General features: G+C 39.4%; 1 protein-coding gene across 8 annotated transcripts in view; it reads right to left on the bottom strand.

Annotated features, from left to right (window-relative positions):
• The window catches only part of FREM1 (FRAS1 related extracellular matrix 1), a 197,453-nt gene that overhangs the window by 155,203 nt on the left and 22,913 nt on the right, over positions 1-19,337 (bottom strand). For all 8 annotated transcript variants that reach the window (XM_082467908.1, XM_082467911.1, XM_082467907.1 and 5 more), the window contains exons 4-7: positions 18,702-19,003; positions 17,126-17,322; positions 11,850-12,173; positions 11,343-11,451 (exon numbers count right to left, since the gene is read on the bottom strand). In XM_082467908.1, the coding sequence (XP_082324034.1) occupies positions 11,343-11,451; positions 11,850-12,173; positions 17,126-17,322; positions 18,702-19,003 (932 nt within the window). The remainder of the gene's footprint in view (positions 1-11,342; positions 11,452-11,849; positions 12,174-17,125; positions 17,323-18,701; positions 19,004-19,337) is intronic.

Below are 19,337 nucleotides of genomic sequence, written 5' to 3' on the forward strand. Positions count from 1 at the left end.
AAGACCTGTACTCTGAAAACTACAGAAAGCTGAAAGAAATTGAAGACGATACAAAGAAATAGAAAGATATCCCATGTTCATGAACTGGAAAAATTAATATTGTTAAAATGTCCATACTACTCAAAGCAATCTACAGATTTAACGTAATCTCTATCAAAACACCCATGACATTTTTCACAGAACTAGAACAAATTATCCTAAAATTAACATAAAAGGCCCAGAATTGCCAAAGCAATCTTGAGAATAAAGAACAAAGCTGGAGGTATCATGCCCCCTGACTTCAGACTATACTACAAAGCTATAGTAATCAAAACAGTATGATACTGGCAAATAAACAGACACATAGATCAATGGAACAGAATAGGAAGTCCAGAAATAAACCCACACACTTATGGTCAATTAATCCATGACAAAGGAGGTAAGAATATACAATGGAAAAAAGAAGTGGTGCTGGGAAAACTGGACAGCTATATGTAAAAGAATGAAATTAGAACTTTCTCTAACACCATACACAAAAATAAACTCAAAATGGATCAAAGACCTAAATGTAAGGCCGGACACTATAAAACTCTCAGGGGAAAACACAGGCAGAAAACTCTTTGACATAAATCACAGCAATATCTTCTTTGATCCACCTCCTAGAGTAATGAAAATAAAAACAAAAACAAATGGGACCTAATTAAACTCAAAAGCTTCTGCACAGCAAAGGAAACAATCAACAAAATGAAAAGACAGCCCATAGAATGGGAGAAAATATTTGCAAATGATGCGACTGACAAGGGATTAATCTCCAAAATATACAAATAGCTCACATAGCTCTATGTCAAAAAAACAAACAACCCAATCAAAAAATGTGTGGAAGATCTAAACAGACAGTTCTCCAAAGAAGACATAAAGATGGCCAATAGGCACATGAAAAGATCCTCAACATCACTAATTATTAGAGAAATGCAAATCAGAACTACAATGAGGTCTCACCTCACACTGGTCAGAATGGCCGTTATCAAAAAGTCTACAAACAATAAATGCTGGAGAGGGTGTGGAGAAAAGGGAACCCTCCTACACTCTTGGTGGGAACGTAAATAGGTACAACCACTATGGAGAACAGTATGGAGGTTCCTTAAAAACTAAAAATAGAACTACCATATGATCCAGCAATCCCACACCTAGGCATATATCCAGAGAAAACCATAATCTGAAAAGATACATGCACCCCAATGTTCATTGCAACACTACTTATAATAGCCAAGACATGGAAGTAACCTAAATGTCCACTGACAGAGCAATGGATAAAGAAGATGTGGTACATAAATACAATGGAATATTACTCAGCCAGAAAAAAGAATGAAATGATGCCATTTGCAGCAACATGGATGGACCTAGAGATTATCATACTAAGTGAAGTAAGTCACACAGAGAAAGACAAATATCATATGATATCACTTACGTGGAAAATAATTTTTAAAAATGATACAAATGAACTTATTTACAAAACAGAAACAGACTTACAGATATTGAAAACAAAATTATGGTTACCAAAGGGGAAACAAGGGGGGAAGGATTAAATAAGGAGCTTGGGATTAACATACACACACTATTATATATAAGATAGATAACCAACAAGGACCTACTGTATAGCACAGGGAACTCTTCTCAATATTATGTGTTAACCTATATGAGAAAAGAACCTGAAAAAGAATGAATATATGTATAACTGAATCATTTTGCTGTACACCTGAAACTAACACAACATTGTAAATCAACTATACTGCAATAAATTTTGTTGAAAAAAGAAATGTAAGTAAATAAAAAAATAAAAAATGAGGATGTGGTAAGAACACACCACTCTTTTCACATCTTTGGTGGTGGTTCTAATACCTGTGGTTCCCCCAAGGAATGTAGTATTGCTTTTGATTTATTATTTTTTTAGGCAAGTGAAATACCACATGCTTCCTTTGGTCTTTTAGACCATAATAGCCTTTATTGTAAGAGTCTGGGAGCTAAAGTGAGGATTCTACTATCTGCTGAGGGTCGCTATTTAAACTACCACACAGAAACTAGAAAATAAACCATTAGTGATAATCAGGGTTCCACTGAGACCACTGACAGATATCCTGGTTAAAAATCCATTTATCTCCTAAACTCAGACTCCGTGAACTCCCGCTCCAATGGCATCCTGTGTCCCCAGGTACCAGTGTTGTTGCAAAGTCACTGTTCAATAATGCCTAGAAGTTTGAGGTAGTTGCCTAGTCTCAGTGTGCAGTGACCATGAGAAATGTCTACAGGTCCCATTGGGGAAGGGGAGTCCCCTTATGTGTTGGTGATATTACTGAAGTTTCTTCCTCAGGTGTGCCTGCCTCCTTTTCTAAGGGCTCTGGGTCTATAAAGTAAGTCAGTCTAGAGACTGAAGGAACAGTAACAGTTCCCTATACCATTGGCTCAATTCAGGCAAAGTCCTACAGTAAACCAGGCCCCTACACATAAGAGAATGAAATTATAACATTTTCTCATGTCATATACAAAAATTAACTCAGAAGGGATTAAAGACCTAAATGTAAGACTGGAAACCATAAGGCTCCTAGAAGGAAACATAGCAGAACACTCTTTGACATAAAACATAGCAATATTGTTTTGGATCTGTCTCCTAAGGCAACAGATATAAAAGCAAAAATAAACAAACGGTATCTAATCAAACTTAAAAGCTTTTGCACATGAAAGGAAACCATCAACAAAATGAAAAGACAACTTACTGAATATCCAAATATATAAACAGCTCACACAACTCAACAGCAGAAAACCAAACAATCTGATTTAAAAATGGTCAGAAGGAGGAGCTTCAAGATGGCGGAAGAGTAAGACATGGAGATCACCTTCCTCCCCACAAATACATCAGAAATACATCTACATGTGGAACAACTCCTAGAGAACACCTACTGAATGCTGGCAGAAGACCTCAGACCTCCCAAAAGGCAAGAAACTCCCCATGTACCTGGGTAGGGCAAAAGAAAAAAGGAAAAACAGAGACAAAGAATAGGGACGGGACCTGCACCAGTGGGAGGGAGCCATGAAGGATGAAAGGTTTCCACACACTAGGAAGCCCCTTCACTGGCGGAGACGGGGGTGGCGGAGAGGGAGGCTTCGGAGCCACGGAGGAGAGCGCAGCAACAGGGGTGAAGAGGGCAAAGTGGAGAGATTCCCGCACAGAGGATCGGTGCCGACCAGCACTCACCAGCCCGAGAGGCTTGTCTGCTCACCCGCCGGGGCGGGCGGGGGCTGGGAGCTGAGGCTCGGGCTTCGGAGGTCGGATGCAGGGAGAGGACTGGGGTTGGCTGCGTGAACACAGCCTGAAGGGGGCTAGTGCGCCACAGCTAGCCGGGAGGGAGTCCCGGAAAAAGTCTGGACCTGCCAAAGAGGCAAGAGACTTTTACTTACTTCTTTGTTTCCTGGTGCGCGAGGAGAGGGGAGTAAGAGCGCTGCTTAAAGGAGCTCCAGAGACGGGCACGAGCCGCGGCTATCAGCGCGGACCCCACAGATGGGCATGAGACCCTAAGGCTGCTGCTGCTGCCACCAAGAAGCCTGTGCGCAAGCAAAGGTCACTCTCCACACCTCCGCTCCCAGAAGCCTGTGCAGCCTGCCACTGCCAGGCTCCCATGATCCAGGGACAACTTCCCCGGGAGAACGCATGGCGCGCCTCAGGCCGGCGCAACGTCACGCTGCCCTCTGCTGCTGCAGGCTCGCCCCGCATTCCGTACTCCTCCCTCCCCCCGGTCTGAGTGAGCCAGAGCCCCTGAATCAGCTGCTCCTTTAACCCCGTCCTGTCTGGGCAGCAACAGACGCCCTCAGGCGACCTACACGCAGAGGCAGTGCCAAATCCAAAGCTGAACCCCAGGAGCTGTGCGAACAAAGAAAAGAAAGGGAAATTTCTCCCAGCAGCCTCAGGAGCAGTGGATTAAATCTCCACAGTCAACTTGATGTACCTGCATCTGTGGAATACCTGAATAGACAACGAATCATCCCAAATTGAGGAAGTGGACTTTGGGAGCAATGATATATATATTTTTTCCCCTTTTCCTCTTTTTCTGAGTGTGTATGTGTATGCTTCTGTGTGTGATTTTGTCTGTATAGCTTTGCGTTTACCATTTGTCCTAGGGTTCTGTCTGTCCGTTTTTTCTGTTTCTTTTTTTTTTTAGTATAGTTTTTAGCGCTTGTTATCATTGGTGGATTTGTTTTTTGGTTTGGTTGCTATCTACTTTCTTTCCTTCTTTTTTTGTTTTTTTTTACTTTAAAAAATTTTTTTAATAATAATTTTTTATTTTAATAACTTTATTTTATTTTATTTTATCTTCTTTTTTCTTTCTTTCTTTTATTTTCCTCCCTTTTATTCTGAGCCATATGGATGACAGGCTCTTGATGCTCCAGCCAGTCGTCAGAGCTCTGCCTCTGAGGTGGGAGAGCCAAGTTCAGGATATTGGTCCACAAGAGACCTCCCAGCTCCACATAATACCAAACGGCGAAAATCTCCCAGAGATCTCCATCTCAATGCCAAGACCCAGCTCCACTCAATGACCAGCAAGCTACAGTGCTGGACAGCCTATGCCCAACAACTAGCAAGACAGGAACACAACCACACCCATTAGCAGAGGGGCTGCCTAAAATCATAAAAAGGCAGCAGACACCCCAAAACACACCACCAGACATGGACCTGCCCACCAGAAAGACAAGATCCAGCCTCATCCACCAGAACACAGGCACTAGTCACCTCCACCAGGAAGCCTACACAACCCACTGAACCAACCTTAGCTACTGTGGGCAGACACCAAAAACAACGGGAACTACGAACCTGCAGCCTGTGAACAGGAGACCCCAAACACACTAAGTTAAGCAAAATGAGAAGACAGAGAAACTCACAGCAGATGAAGGAGCAAGGTAAAAACCCACCAGACCTAACAAATGAAGAGGAAATAGGCAGTCTACCTGAAAAAGAATTCAGAATAATGATAGTAAAGATGATCCAAAATCCTGGAAATAGAATGGAGAAAATACAAGAAATGTTTAACAAGGACCTAGAAGAACTAAAGAGCAAACAAACAGCGATGAACAACACAATAAATGAAATTAAAAATTCTCAAGAAGGGATCAATAGCAGAATAACTGAGGCAGAAGAACGGATACATGACCTGGAAGATAAAATAGTGGAAATAACTACAGCAGAGCAGAATAAAGAAAAAAGAATGAAAAGAATTGAGGACAGTCTCAGAGACCTCTGAGACAACATTAAACGCACCAACATTTGAATTATATATAGGGGTCCCAGAAGAAGAGAAAAAGAAAGAGACTGAGAAAATATTTGAAGAGATTATAGCTGAAAACTTCCCTAATATGGGAAAGGAAATAGTTAATCAAGTCCAGGAAGCACAGAGAGTCCCATACAGGATAAATCCAAGGAGAAACACGCCCAGACATATACTAATCAAACTATCAAAAAGTGAATACAAAGAAAAAATATTAAAAGCAGCAAGGGAAAAACAACAAATAACACACAAGGGAATCCCCATAAGGTTAACAGCTGATCTTTCAGCAGAAACTCTGCAAGCCAGAAGGAAGTGGCAGGACATATTTAAAGTGATGAAGGGGGAAAACCTACAACCAAGATTACTCCACCCAGCAAGGAGCTCATTCAGATTCGACAGAGAAATTAAAACCTTTACAGACAAGCAAAAGCTAAGAGAATTCAGCACCACCAAACCAGCTTTACAACAAATGCTAAAGGAACTTCTCTAGGCAGGAAACACAAGAGAAGGAAAAGACCTACAATACCAAACCCAAAACAATTAAGAAAATGGTAATAGGAACATACATATAGGTAATTACCTTAAATGTAATGGATTAAATGCTCCAACTAAAGACATTGACTGACTGAATGGATATACAAACAAGACCCATATATATGCTGTCTACAAAAGACCCACTTCAGACTTAGGGACACATACACACTGAAAGTGAGGGGATGGAAAAAGATATTCCACGCAAATGGAAATCAAAAGAAAGCTGGAGTAGCAATTCTCATATCAGACAAAATAGACTTTAAAACAACGACTATTACAAGAACTAAACAAGGAAACTACATAATGATCAAGGGATCAATCCAAGAAGAAGGTATAACAATTGTAAATATTTATGCACCCAACATAGGAGCACCTAAATACATAAGGCAAATACTAACAGCCATAAAAGGGGAAATTAACAGTAACACAATCATAGTAGGGGACTTTAACACCCCACTTTCACCAATGGACAGATCATCCAAAATGAAAATAAATAAGGAAACACAAGCTTTAAATGATACATTAAACAAGATGGACTTAATTGATTTCTATAGGACATTCCATCCCAAAACAACAGAATACACATTTTTCTCAAGTGCTCATGGAACATTCTCCAGGATAGATCAAATCTTGTGTCACAAATCAAGCCTTGGTAAATTTAAGAAAATTGAAATGAGACTAGATATCAATTACAGGAAAAAATCTGTAAAAAAATACAAACACATGGAGGCTAAACAATACACTACTTAATAACCAAGAGATCACTGAAGAAATCAAAGAGCAAATCAAAAAATACCTAGAAACAAAGGACAATGAAAACACGATGACCCAAAACCTATGGGGTGCAGCAAAAGCAGTTCTAACAGGGAAGTTTATAGCAATACAATCCTACCTTAAGAAACAAGAGACATCTCAAATAAACAACCTAAACTTACACCTAAACTAATTAGAGAAAGAAGAACAAAAAAACCCAAAGTTAGCAAAAGGAAAGAAATCATAAAGATCAGATCAGAAATAAATGAAAAAGAAATGAAGGAAACAATAGCAAAGATCAATAAAACTAAAAGCTGGTTCTTTGAGAAGATAAACAAAATTGATAAACCATTAGCCAGACTCATCAAGAAAAAAAGGGAGAAGACTCAAATCAACAGAATTAGAAGTCAAAAAGGAGAAGTAACAACTGACACTGCAGAAATACAAAGCATCATAAGAGATTACTATAAGCAACTATATGCCAATAAAATGGACAACCTGGAAGAAATGGACAAATTCTTAGAAATTCACAACCTTCAGAGACTGAACGAGGAAGAAACAGAAAATATAAACAGACCAATCACAAGTGCTGAAATTGAAACTGTGATTTAAAATCTTCCAACAAACAAAATCCCAGGGCCAGATGGCTCCACAGGTGAATTCTATCAAACATTTAGAGAAGAGCTAACACCCATCCTTCTCAAACTCTTCCAAAATATAGCAGAGGGAGGAACACTCCCAAACTCATTCTACGAGGCCACCATCACCCTGATACCAAAACCAGACAAAGATGTCACAAAGACAGAAAACTACAGGCCAATATCACTGATGAACATAGATGCAAAAATCCTCAACAAAATACTAGCATATAGAATCCAACAGCACATTAAAAGGATCATACACCACGATCAAGTGGGGTTTATCCCAGGAATGCAAGGATTCTTCAATATACGCCTATCAATCAATGTGATACACCATATTAGCAAACTGACAGAGAAAAACCATATGATCATCTCAATAGATGCAGAGAAAGCTTTTGACAAAATTCAACACCCATTTATGATAAAAACTCTCCAGAAAGTAGGCATAGAAGGAAGTTACCTCAACATAATAAAAGCCTTATATGACAAACCCACAGCCAACATCATCCTCAATGGTGAAAAACTTAAACCATTTCCACTAAGATCAGGAACAAGACAAGGTTGCCCACTCTCACCATTACTATTCAACATAGTTTTGGAAGTTTTAGCCACAGCAATCAGAGAAGAAAAAGAAATAAAAGGAATCCAAATCGGAAATGAAGAAGTTAAGCTCTCACTGCAGATGACACGATACTATACATAGAGAATCATAAAGATGCTACCAGAAAACTACTAGAGCTAATCAATGAATCTGGTAAAGTAGCAGGATACAAAATTAATGCACAGAAATCTCTGGCATTCTTATACGCTAATGATGAAAAATCTGAAAGTGAAATTAAGAAAACACTCCCATTTACCACTGCAACAAAAAGAATAAAATATCTAGGAATAAACCTACCTAAGGAGACAAAAGACCTGTATGCAGAAAACTATAAGACACTGATGAAAGAAATTAAAGATGATACCAACAGATGGAGAGATATACCATGTTCTTAGATTGGAAGAATCAACATTGTGAAAATGACTATACTACCGAAAGCAATCTACAGATTCCTTGTAATCCCTATCAAACTACCACTGGCATTTTTCACAGAACTAGAACAAAAAATTTCACAATTTGTATGGAAACACAAAAGACCCCGAATAGCCAAAGCAATCTTGAGAAAGAAAAACGGAGCTGGAAGAATCAGGCTCCCTGACTTCAGACTATACTACAAAGCTACAGTAATCAAGAAAGTATGGTACTGGCACAAAAATAGAAATATAGATCAATGGAACAGGATAGAAAGCCCAAAGATAAACCCACGCACATATGGTCACCTTATCTTTGATAAAGGAGGCAAGAATATACAGTGGAGAAAAGCCAGCCTCTTCAATAAGTGGTGCTGGGAAAACTGGACAGCTACATGTAAAAGAATGAAATTAGAACACTCCCTAACACCATACACAAAAATAAACTCAAAATGGATTAAAGACCTAAATGTAAGGCCAGACACTATGAAACTCTTAGAGGAAAACATAGGCAGAACACTCTATGACATAAATCACAGCAAGATCCTTTTTGACCCACCTCCTAGAGAAATGGAAATAAAAACAAAAATAAACAAATGGGACCTAATGAAACTTAAAAGCTTTTGCACAGGAAAGGAATCCATAAAAAAGACGAAAAGACAACCCTCAGGATGGGAGAAAATATTTGCAAATGAAGCAACTGACAAAGGATTAATCTCCAAGATTTACAAGCAGCTCATGCAGCTCAATATCAAGAAAACAAAGAACCCAATCCAAAAATGGGCAGAAGACCTAAATAGACATTTCTCCAAAGAAGATATACAGATTGCCAACAAACACATGAAAGAATGCTCAACATCATTAATCATTAGAGAAATGCAAATGAAAACTACAATGAGATATCATCTCACACTGGTTAGAATGGCCATCATCAAAATATCTACCAACAATAAATGCTGGAGAGGTTGTGGAGAAAAGGGAACCCTCTTGCACTGTTGGTGGGAATGTAAATTGATACAGCCACTATGGAGAACAGTATGGAGGTTCCTTAAAAAATTAAAAATAGAACTATCGTATGACCCAGCAATCCCACTACTGGGCATATACCCTGAGAAAACCATAATTCAAAAAGAGTCATGTACCAAAATGTTCATTGCAGCTCTATTTACAATAGCCAGGACATGGAAGCAACCTAAGTGTCCATCAACAGATGAATGGATAGAGAAGATGTGGCACATATATACAATGGAATATTACTCAGCCATAAAAAGAAACAAAATTGAGTTATTTGTAGTGAGGTGGATGGATCTAGAGTCTGTCATACAGAGTGAAGTAAGTCAGAAGGAGAAAAACAAATACCGTATGCTAACGCATATATATGGAATCTAAGAAAAAAAAAAAAGGTCATGAAGAACCTAGGGGCAAGATGGGAATAAAGACACAGACCTACTAGAGAATGGACTTGAGGATATGGGGAGGGGGAAGGGTAAGGTGGGATAAAGTGAGAGAGTGGCATGGACATATATACACTACCAAATATAAAATAGATAGCTAGTGGGAAGAAGCCACATAGCACAGGGAGATCAGCCCGGTGCTTTGTGACCACCTAGAGGAGTGGGATAGGGAGGGTGGGAGGAAGACTCAAGAGGGAAGAGATATGGGGATATATGTATATGTATAACTGATTCACTTTGTTATAAAGCAGAAACTAAGACACCATTGTAAAGCAATTATATTCCAATAAAGATGTTTAAAAAAAAAAATGGTCAGAAGACCTGAATTAACATTTTTCCCAAGAAGACATACAGATGGCAATCAGGCACATGAAAAGATGCTCAACATTGCTAGTCATCAGAGAAATGCATATCAAAACCCCAATGATATATCACTTCACACCTGTCAGAATGTCTATCATCAAAAACAATGCAAATAACAAATGTTGGCAAGGATGTGGTGAAAAGAGAACACTCGTACACTGCTGGTGGGAATGTAAATTGGTGCAGCCACCAAGGAAAACAGTACGGAGGTTTCTCAAAACGCTAAAAATAAAATTGCCATGTGACCCAGCAATTACACTACTTGGGTATACCTGAATAAAACAAAAATGCTAATTGGAAAAGATAGATGCACTCTAGTGTTCATAGCAGCATTATTTACAATAGCCACAATATGAAAGCAACCCAAGTGTCCGTTAACAGATGAATGGGTAAAGAAGATGTGGTTTATATATATAATGGAATATTACTCAGCCATAATAAAGAATGAGATTCTGACCTTTGCCACAACGTGGATGGACTTAAGAGCATATTATGCTTAGTGAAATAAGTCAGAGAGAGACAAATACTCAATGTTATCACTTATATGTGGAGTCTAAAAAATAAATGAATATGAAAAAACAGAAACAAACTCAGAGATATACAGAACTATGGGTTACCAGTGGGGAAAGGGAAGTGGGGAGGGGCAAGATAGGGAGAGGGGATTAAGAGGTACAAACTACTATGGGTAAAATAAATAAGATACAAGAATATATTGTACAGCCTAGGGAATACAGCCAATACTTTATAATAACTTTAAATGGAGTATAATATATAAAAATATTGAATCACTATGTTGTACACCTGAAACTAATATAAAATTGTAAGTCAGTTACACAATTTAAAAAAATAAAAAATAAAAGCAGTTTAAACTCTTACTTATGCATTTTCATTTCCATGCAACCCAACTTAACAATAAGACAATGGATTACAGTCTACGCCTTCCTTCGATCCTTCTGAACAATTTTGAGTTGGAGACCTTTCCTCTCCCAGTCCAACTATGCTCAATATCACAAATAGTCACTTTTTTGGCCTCAATCAGTGGAAAGGGATCTTTTGGCTTATCTCCTCTAAAGGAAAGAACTTAGTTTCAGGACACAAGAATCCTGGATTTAAATTTCTCACCCTGACAGCAGGAAAAACAAAACCAAAAAAATAACTATCTGATACCCTTAACCTGTCTGGTTTCAGTTGCCTCATGTGTAAAATGGGAATAAAGCTACCTTTTTTTCCTGACCCATATACTTTCTTGTCTTCCCTTCAAGGCTATGTTGTTTGACTCCTATATTGCACTTCACCTGTGTTCCAGGACACTCTCGGGGCATTTGTGTCTGCTGTTCTGATGGAGATGTGGACTGTAATAGGTGCACTCCTTTCAAAGAAGAAGTCATATACTTCCAACTCCACCTGTAAACGAACAATTGCATATGAACCACACATTGACCATTTATAATATAAAATACCATTATTTCTGGGCTATACACCACAGATGGAGGCAAAACTGATTCAGGTTTCTTCTGTTGCCTGAGCTCATTTTTGACAACCTAATCTCACTTTTTCAGGCTGTAGGTCTTGTTCCTTAGTTTATCAGCATTTTTAACTTTTCCTCTCTGTGAAAGAAGTTCTTAACCCGAAATAAGCAAATATGCTAGACATGTTTCCCTGCATTTGCTCAGAAGACTATGTCAGTCCAGCATCAGACCACGAGAGCCTCTCTCAAAGCAGGGGTTCTCCACTGGCGGAGCCTCTTCAATGACTCTATGAATACCAAATAGGCTAGCAGCTTTGTCTCTCTTCCTTCTCACCTCATAATGTCTCCTCTCAGAATGGCTGCTGTTTGGTGGCTGATAGGCAATTTGCATGTCACTTAGATCTTTCCAGGTGAAGGAGGACACCGGTCTGGTGTGATCCCACAGGTGAGTCACATAGCCTTGAAGTGGGGCTTTAGTAATGTTGAACACCAGCAAGGGTTTGGGGGTCTCATCCTCTTCACAGTCCAGAACTGATGTAGTCAAAGAGGTCAGGATGAACTGATCCACTTCCAGAATAAACATGGCCATGAATGCAGCCCTTGGAATCTGATTAGGGATGCCAGCTCTGATATAGACGGGTAACCACACACTCTCTGACTTTTGAAGGAGAAAGAAAAGATGAAGGGGGAAACAATATAAATGATGCTATAAAATCAGGGTAAATAGTATGATATTTAACACAAATTTCCTTCACGCCAGCCTAAATACGTGTCTTTTACTGGTGGAGCACACAGAGAGCTAATGCTGGGCTCATACCTGAGGAAGCCAGAGGCCAGAGGCAGAAGAATAATGGTATCTGTGCTGGGATCAGTCTCTAGTCCTTGTTTGCGGCAGGAAGGAATATACGAGTGCTCTCAGATGTGGAGCAAGTGGGACAGAGGGTTGCTCTAGGGTCATCCTGGACCCTGACCCTTAGGGTGCATCTGTGAGAAGCCAAAGAATCTGAGCAGAAAGAACCTGGAAGTGGAAATCATATCCTAGGAGCGTCGGGGGGAATTGCAATTGACCAATAAGGCTAGAAATGTACTCTCCCAAGATGAGAGACCTTCGCAATGGGGGATCTCCAGAGGAACCATGAAATTGCCCCGAGACTAAGAAGCAGCTTGAAACATCTGCCAGACTCAGAGAGCATGAAGTCATATTCCATCAGTGCCTGGTCAAATAAGACCTCTCTCTCCAAACTTCTCCAAACCACCCACCCCCTAGCCTGGAAGTTCAGAAACTAGCCAGCAAGGCTCAAAAAGAGAGAGAAACAGAAAAAGACAACCCCACCCCCTTCTCACTGCGTGGTTTATAAAGACAAAGGAGTGATATGCTGAGACAGCACAGAGTTTACACTATTTAGTCTTCACAAGCCATTGAAAAACATTTGAAGATTTATAATTTAAACAAGAATGGGGAAATTACAGTATGAAAGGACTGGTGCCGAACAATAAGACCAATTAAACCTAGAGTTAAGCCTAAATAAATGTTATTTGAAACATACTAACAAAATGGATACAAATATCAAAAGAGTGTACTTGAAATAAAAGATGATGCAAGCAATCATAAGGTATAAAAATGATAAACTGGAACTAAAGTTGCAGATTATATTAACCAAGCCTGCTGGTGAGTAATTGCAGTGAGAAAGGATAAATAGGATCAATCCTCATAATATAAAGGAAGGAGGCAAAAGACTTCATTTTTTACTTTAAATGTTAAAAATATAGGTTAAAGAATTTTTTAAATTTAGAAATAAATTTTAAAGCGGGATAAAGATTTTTCAAATAAGTAAAGATAAAGGCTAAGAAAATATAAACTAGAGTGCAAGATAATTTCTTTTAACTAGCAAGAAAGCAGAAAACAAGATGATAGAAAAAAACCCAGATATCCATTATTACAGAAATATAGTCTATATTCTCTTGTTCAAGACAAATATTCTGAAATTTAAATATCCAATTATATCTGCCTTACCAGAGAGGCACTTAAAATTATATACAAAGATTAAAAGTAAAAGGATGATCCTAACTTATCATGTAAAGTTTGCAGTTGTAACCATAAGAATTTCAAAGAGAGATGAATTCAAGGCAAGAAACATTAAAAAGGACAGTGTGGGCAGTTGACAGTGATAAAATGTACAAGACTAAGATTCTCATATAGCATCACTATATCTAATACTATTCTGGCCAAACCAGTGGAGAAAAGAGTAGAAAAAGAAAGGAAAAAATTATCATCATTAGTGAAAGATGTAATTATGGTCTTTAAAAGCCCAAAGAATTGAAAATGTTTTAGAATAACTGAATTCAAGAAAGAAGCCAGACAAAAGAAGATTAGTCCAAGTAATAGCTCTCTTATCTATCATCGGTAACCAATGAGAAGAAATAGTGGAGGAAAAGAAGACTAGTCATAATAGTTTTACAAAAACAAATTGCCTAGGACTGGACTTAAGTGTGCACAACTGACATGAAGAAAACTACAAACTTTACAGAAACATATCAAATATCATTTGCCTCGATGAAGTTAGATAACTTTTGTCTGGATGAGACAACTCAATATGGTAAATGTTCCAATATTCCAATTCTTCCCAAAATAATTTATAGTTTTAATCCAATCCTGATAAAAATATTTAGGGGCTTTTTAAAAACACTAACATCAATATTTAATTATTTATCTAGAACTAAGAATAGGTGAGAATGGAAAAGAAAATTTTGAAGAGGAAGGACTCATCGCTATGAGGAAGGACTTGCCTGTAAAATGTTAAAGTCTATTATAGACCTTTTATATTTAGAATAATATGGTACTGGCACAATAGGTAGGCAAATCTAAGGAACAAAAGAGCTAGCCTTGAAATAGACACATAATATCTTTCTCTACAATAGAAGACTCATCTAAAATCAATGGGAAACATGTCCATTATTCAACAAATAGAGTTGAAAATTTTGGCTACTTGGAAAAAACTGTTCTGTGTTTCACAATACGATAAAATTCATTTCAGGCAGAATAAAAAGGCAAATATAAACAGGAAAATGTTTTAAAATCTATAAGAAATTACGGGTGAACAGTCATTTAGTCACTTGATGAGGATGGACTATACCAGCATAAAAATAGTAAAATAACAAGACACAAAACTTCAAATATAGGGCTTCCCTGGTGGCGCAGTGGTTGAGAATCTGCCTGCCAATGCAGGGGACACGGGTTCGAGCCCTGGTCTGGGAAGATCCCACATGCCGCGGAGCAACTGGGCCCGTGAGCCACGATTACTGAGCCTGCGCGTCTGGAGCCTGTGCTCCGCAATAAGAGAGGGTGTGACAGTGAGAGGCTCGCGCACTGCGATGAAGAGTGGCCCCCACTTGCCGCAACTAGAGAAAGCCCTCGCACAGAAACGAAGACCCAACACAACCATAAATAAATAAATAAATAAATTTTAAAACTTCAAATATAGTATAAATTCAGTTCCATAAACAAACTAACTCTGGTGTGTATGCCTCCCCACTCACTCTGTGTGTGTTTGTGTATGTGTGTGTAAGTGTGTATATATATATATAAATGGTAGAAATACCCCTAGTTTTGTTTTCTTATTTTCCTTTCTGGGCTTTTTAAAAAATATCCTCTGCTGTTGAGCATATTACTTTTATATCTGTTTGTGACATGCCAAATTGACTACGGAATAGGTTAATTCTAAATAACACAGGAAGGTCATTTTAAAGGGGAAACTCCTAATAAAACTGATCTGAAAACATAAACAAAACCCTATATCAATATACAGAGGAAAAAGAAGAAAAATCAATGAGGAAGAAAAATGGCTCTAATTTTTTTTTAGAGATATAAAAAAGCATTAAAAGAGAAAGGAGTTTCACGTCAAAACAAACAGAAGACACGTACCAGTCGTTAAGAGACGTAGAGTTTAGTCTTGACTCAGCCAGGCATGTATAGTCAAGGTTCGCGATTTCTCTGGCTACCACTAAAAAATAAGGGGCTTGGGCTAAGCCAATTATTTCCAAACCTGGCTGATGATCAGTTTTTTCACTAGCAAAATATGTATAGAGGTTACTACGTGTCCAACTTTGTGTCAAGTGCTTTGTAAGCATTATCTCATTTAATCCTCTCGATAAGAAGTAAGTACTACTGTGCCCAATTTTTTTTAAATTATTAGCACCATTAATTAATTAATTAATTAATTAATTAATTACTTATTTTTGGCTGTGTTGGGTCTTCGTTTCTGTGCGAGGGCTTTCTCTAGTTGCGGCAAGCGGGGGCCACTCTTCATTGCGGTGCGCGGGCCTCTCACTATCGCGGCCTCTCTTGTTGCGGAGCACAGGCTCCAGACGCGCAGGCTCAGTAGTTGTGGCTCACGGATCTAGTTGCTCCACGGCATGTGGGATCTTCCCAGACCAGGGCTCGAACCCGTGTCCCCTGCATTAGCAGGCAGATTCTCAACCACTGTGCCACCAGGGTAGCCCCACTATGCCCATTTTAAGATTTTTAAAATGAGGCATAAAGTACAAAGTCACACAGCGAGTTAACATTTGAACCCAGGCAACCTGGGCCCAAAGTCATGCTCTTAACTGTTAATGTTAGACTCAAATCTATTCTTTCAAAGCTCCCCAAGTGATTTACCTGATCCGTTTGACCAGACTACCTCACAGTTTTTCCAAATCTCAATTACAAAATTCTATAATCCTGTTTACTCATTTCCTTATCATTCCGTGTTTTATTCATTCCTGTGGTAATAATGTTCAATATTTGACTGGGTCTGTTAGGAGAAATCCTAGTGAGAAGTCAGCCTGTGAAAGACGGAGGTCTTCCACAAATGTCATCTCAGATCATCTTAAATCAGCACAAAATCTGAGCTGTTTCAGCAGGCACACAGTCACCCCAGCTTCCCAAATAAACACATTACAGCATACAAGAATTAAGAGAATAGCATGTCAAATCTCTCATCTAGGCTGATTTCACTTTCTGTCATCATTTCAATGGGAAGAGATCAAAGGAAAGAAAGGGCAGGAGAATGTAAAAGGGACTGGAAGATGCAGGAAGCCCTTGGGGGGCTGTCTCCTTGACAACCCAGTCCTCCATCTCAAAGTCTGAAAGAGTGAAAATGATATCATCTGCTACAGCCTTAAAAGTGGGACTGAGCTCCCCCTCTCTCCCAGATTCCTGTGGCCTTGAAGAGTGGGTGTGTGGACCCTCTGACTTCCTCTAACAGATGAAAAGAGGTTCTAATAAAGGATTAAATGAAGCATCAAAGAGTGGGAGTTACAAACGCAGAAATGGGAAGCTGAAGAATACTGAAGGGAACAGGAGAAGAAAGTTAGCATGTAACCTGACCCAGGTCCTTTCTAAGTTGCTTTAGTGATGATAGAGTTACAAGAGAGCCAGAGAAGGGAAACTATGTACTGATATTATATACAAAAGCTACTGTTCCAAGCACTTACTGGCAGAACAAGTCTGCAGTTCGCTAAGCTGTTCTACCCACAACCATACAGGAACCAGCACGAGCGCCCCCGTGGAACTGGCTTTCTTGCTGTGGATCAGCTGGGGACACAGACACATAACCCCACAGACTCTACCTTGTATATGATTTTACTCCTGCTATCTGTGAGGTCCAGTCGGATGGAGATGTAATCAATGTGCGGAGAAGGAGGACTCAGATGTTGATATCGAAGCCCCGACAGCAAGAACTCCTCACAGCTCACTTTGAGACTTCCTATCTTCTTCAGTCCCAGGGGACATCTGCCACCTGGACACTTCAGTTCTGTTCCCAGTTCTAGAATGTACAGCAGTGAATTAAGAGAGTCACTTGTACATTAATGATTGTACAGTTTAAAAACCAATCCTCCCTCCCATGGGTACTTATTCCCTCTCACTGCCCAAAGACTACTCACGTGTACCCTCCAATCATTCACTGAGTAGGTTGTCATTTTCTTGAAAACCTGTCATTGTCTTTACTGAAAAGAACAGTTGACCAATTGTCCAATCAGGTTTTCTTAACCACCAAAAGTGACCCAGAGAAAAAATATATAAAATGCATTTTCTGGTGCTGGACCATCTCTGACTAATAGGCTCACTGTAGGCCTTCCACTGTCCTGCTCTGGTTTTCCTTTACAGCATCCACTTCCATGGTACCATCATGCCATCTCTGCTAGAATATTCTACTCACTGAAATTCACTCCCCATACTGCTTGCCACACACTCAAATCCTGCAAACCTTTTCAAGTCAACTTTATCTTTTTACTAAACCTTTCTTATTCAAATATTCATTGATCACCTGAACCAACCTGCTGTCTCCCACTGAAAACCACAGTCATCTCTCCAGTACATAGTCTTTTGTCTCTGTCTGACTGCATTTTTCACTCCTGCACAGTATATGATACTCACAGGCCACTTATTTTTCTAGTGGCCTTTTGCACATTTCCCTGATGTACAAAATGGGTATCCTACTTCCTACCCAGAAGGCTGTGAAGACTAAATGAGATGACTTATTGTGCATGTTTTCAGCTATAAATTTCTGTCCAAATTCAAGGTATTACTGTGATTATGATTTTCCCTTATATTTTTTGGTCTTCCCACAGTGCCTAGAACACTATTATGCATCTAGGAGGTGCCCAAAATGTGATAATTAAATGAATAACAGAAAGAACGTTATCCATTAACCCTTCCTGATTTAAACCATGGCTGCTGCCCACCAGCTCTACCTCAAACCTGCTCCAAGTCTAGTAATACTTAGTAAATTCACCAACTACTTTTGCTACCACTGCCACTGCTACCTACTATTAATAATAACAGCTGACAGTTACTGAGCACTTGCTATGAGCCAGACACTGTGTTAAGCGCTTTGTGTGTGTGTGTGTGTGATCTCATTCACTCCCATCTTTATACAACCCTATGGAACAGCCACTATCCTTGCCCGTTTTACAGAGACTTAGACAGGTTAAATAACTCGCCTAAAAGCACACAGGGTATAAACAGCAGAGGCAGTTTTCAAGCCCGGGTTTTTCCAATTCCAAAGTCTGCACTCTTAACCACTAACATTTTTCAACCAGCTACAAATTATATTAAGTAAAACTCTTTGTCATGGTAGAAGATGACCATTTACAGATCTGTCAGTTTTAGTAACATCCAGATAAGTATTAAAACATATCATACGAGACTCAGGGAAAAAACTGTGTGGCTGATCTCCACGAGGTTCTTCCGGCCGGGGCTCCACCAGAACCAGCTGGCCATGGGCTGGCAGCCGAGTTCCCACAGGGTCCAGCCTGACTGTACACTCCAGACTAGCCGTCCTCTCATAATCAAATCTGAGCAGGTTTTTATCAATGGCCCGGGACAAGCCATAGAATTCAGACACCTCCAGTACATTGTCACTCATACGGATGATGTTACAGTCTGGTTCCAGGAGATAGACCCGCAGGATAAAGGTTTCCGTGAAGGTGTCTGTCTCAGTCAATCTGTGGACAGAACAGAGCAAAGGCTAATATTATTGGTGCCCAGGTACTTCTGATATTGTGTACTAACTTGGCCGGAAGCTTAAAGATTGGCTTTCACACAATCAGTGTATCAGGTAGAGCTTGGATTTTATTTTATACTCTACTCCCAACCTCTCTCTTCTTTTCCCTTCTTCTCCTTACCTTGGTGTCAACTCCTTTTTCTGTTACTTCCCTTTCCAATGACCCTTCTTTTAACACCTTCTCTCAAATCCATCATCGATGCTGGTATTTAATGACTGCTATGAGCTCAGAGTCCCATCTCTAGCATGTGTGCAATTTAAGAGTATCCAGCATG

This window comes from Balaenoptera physalus (assembly GCF_965194825.1).
Source record: "Balaenoptera physalus genome assembly, chromosome: 7".
Taxonomy (NCBI): Eukaryota; Metazoa; Chordata; class Mammalia; order Artiodactyla; family Balaenopteridae; genus Balaenoptera; species Balaenoptera physalus.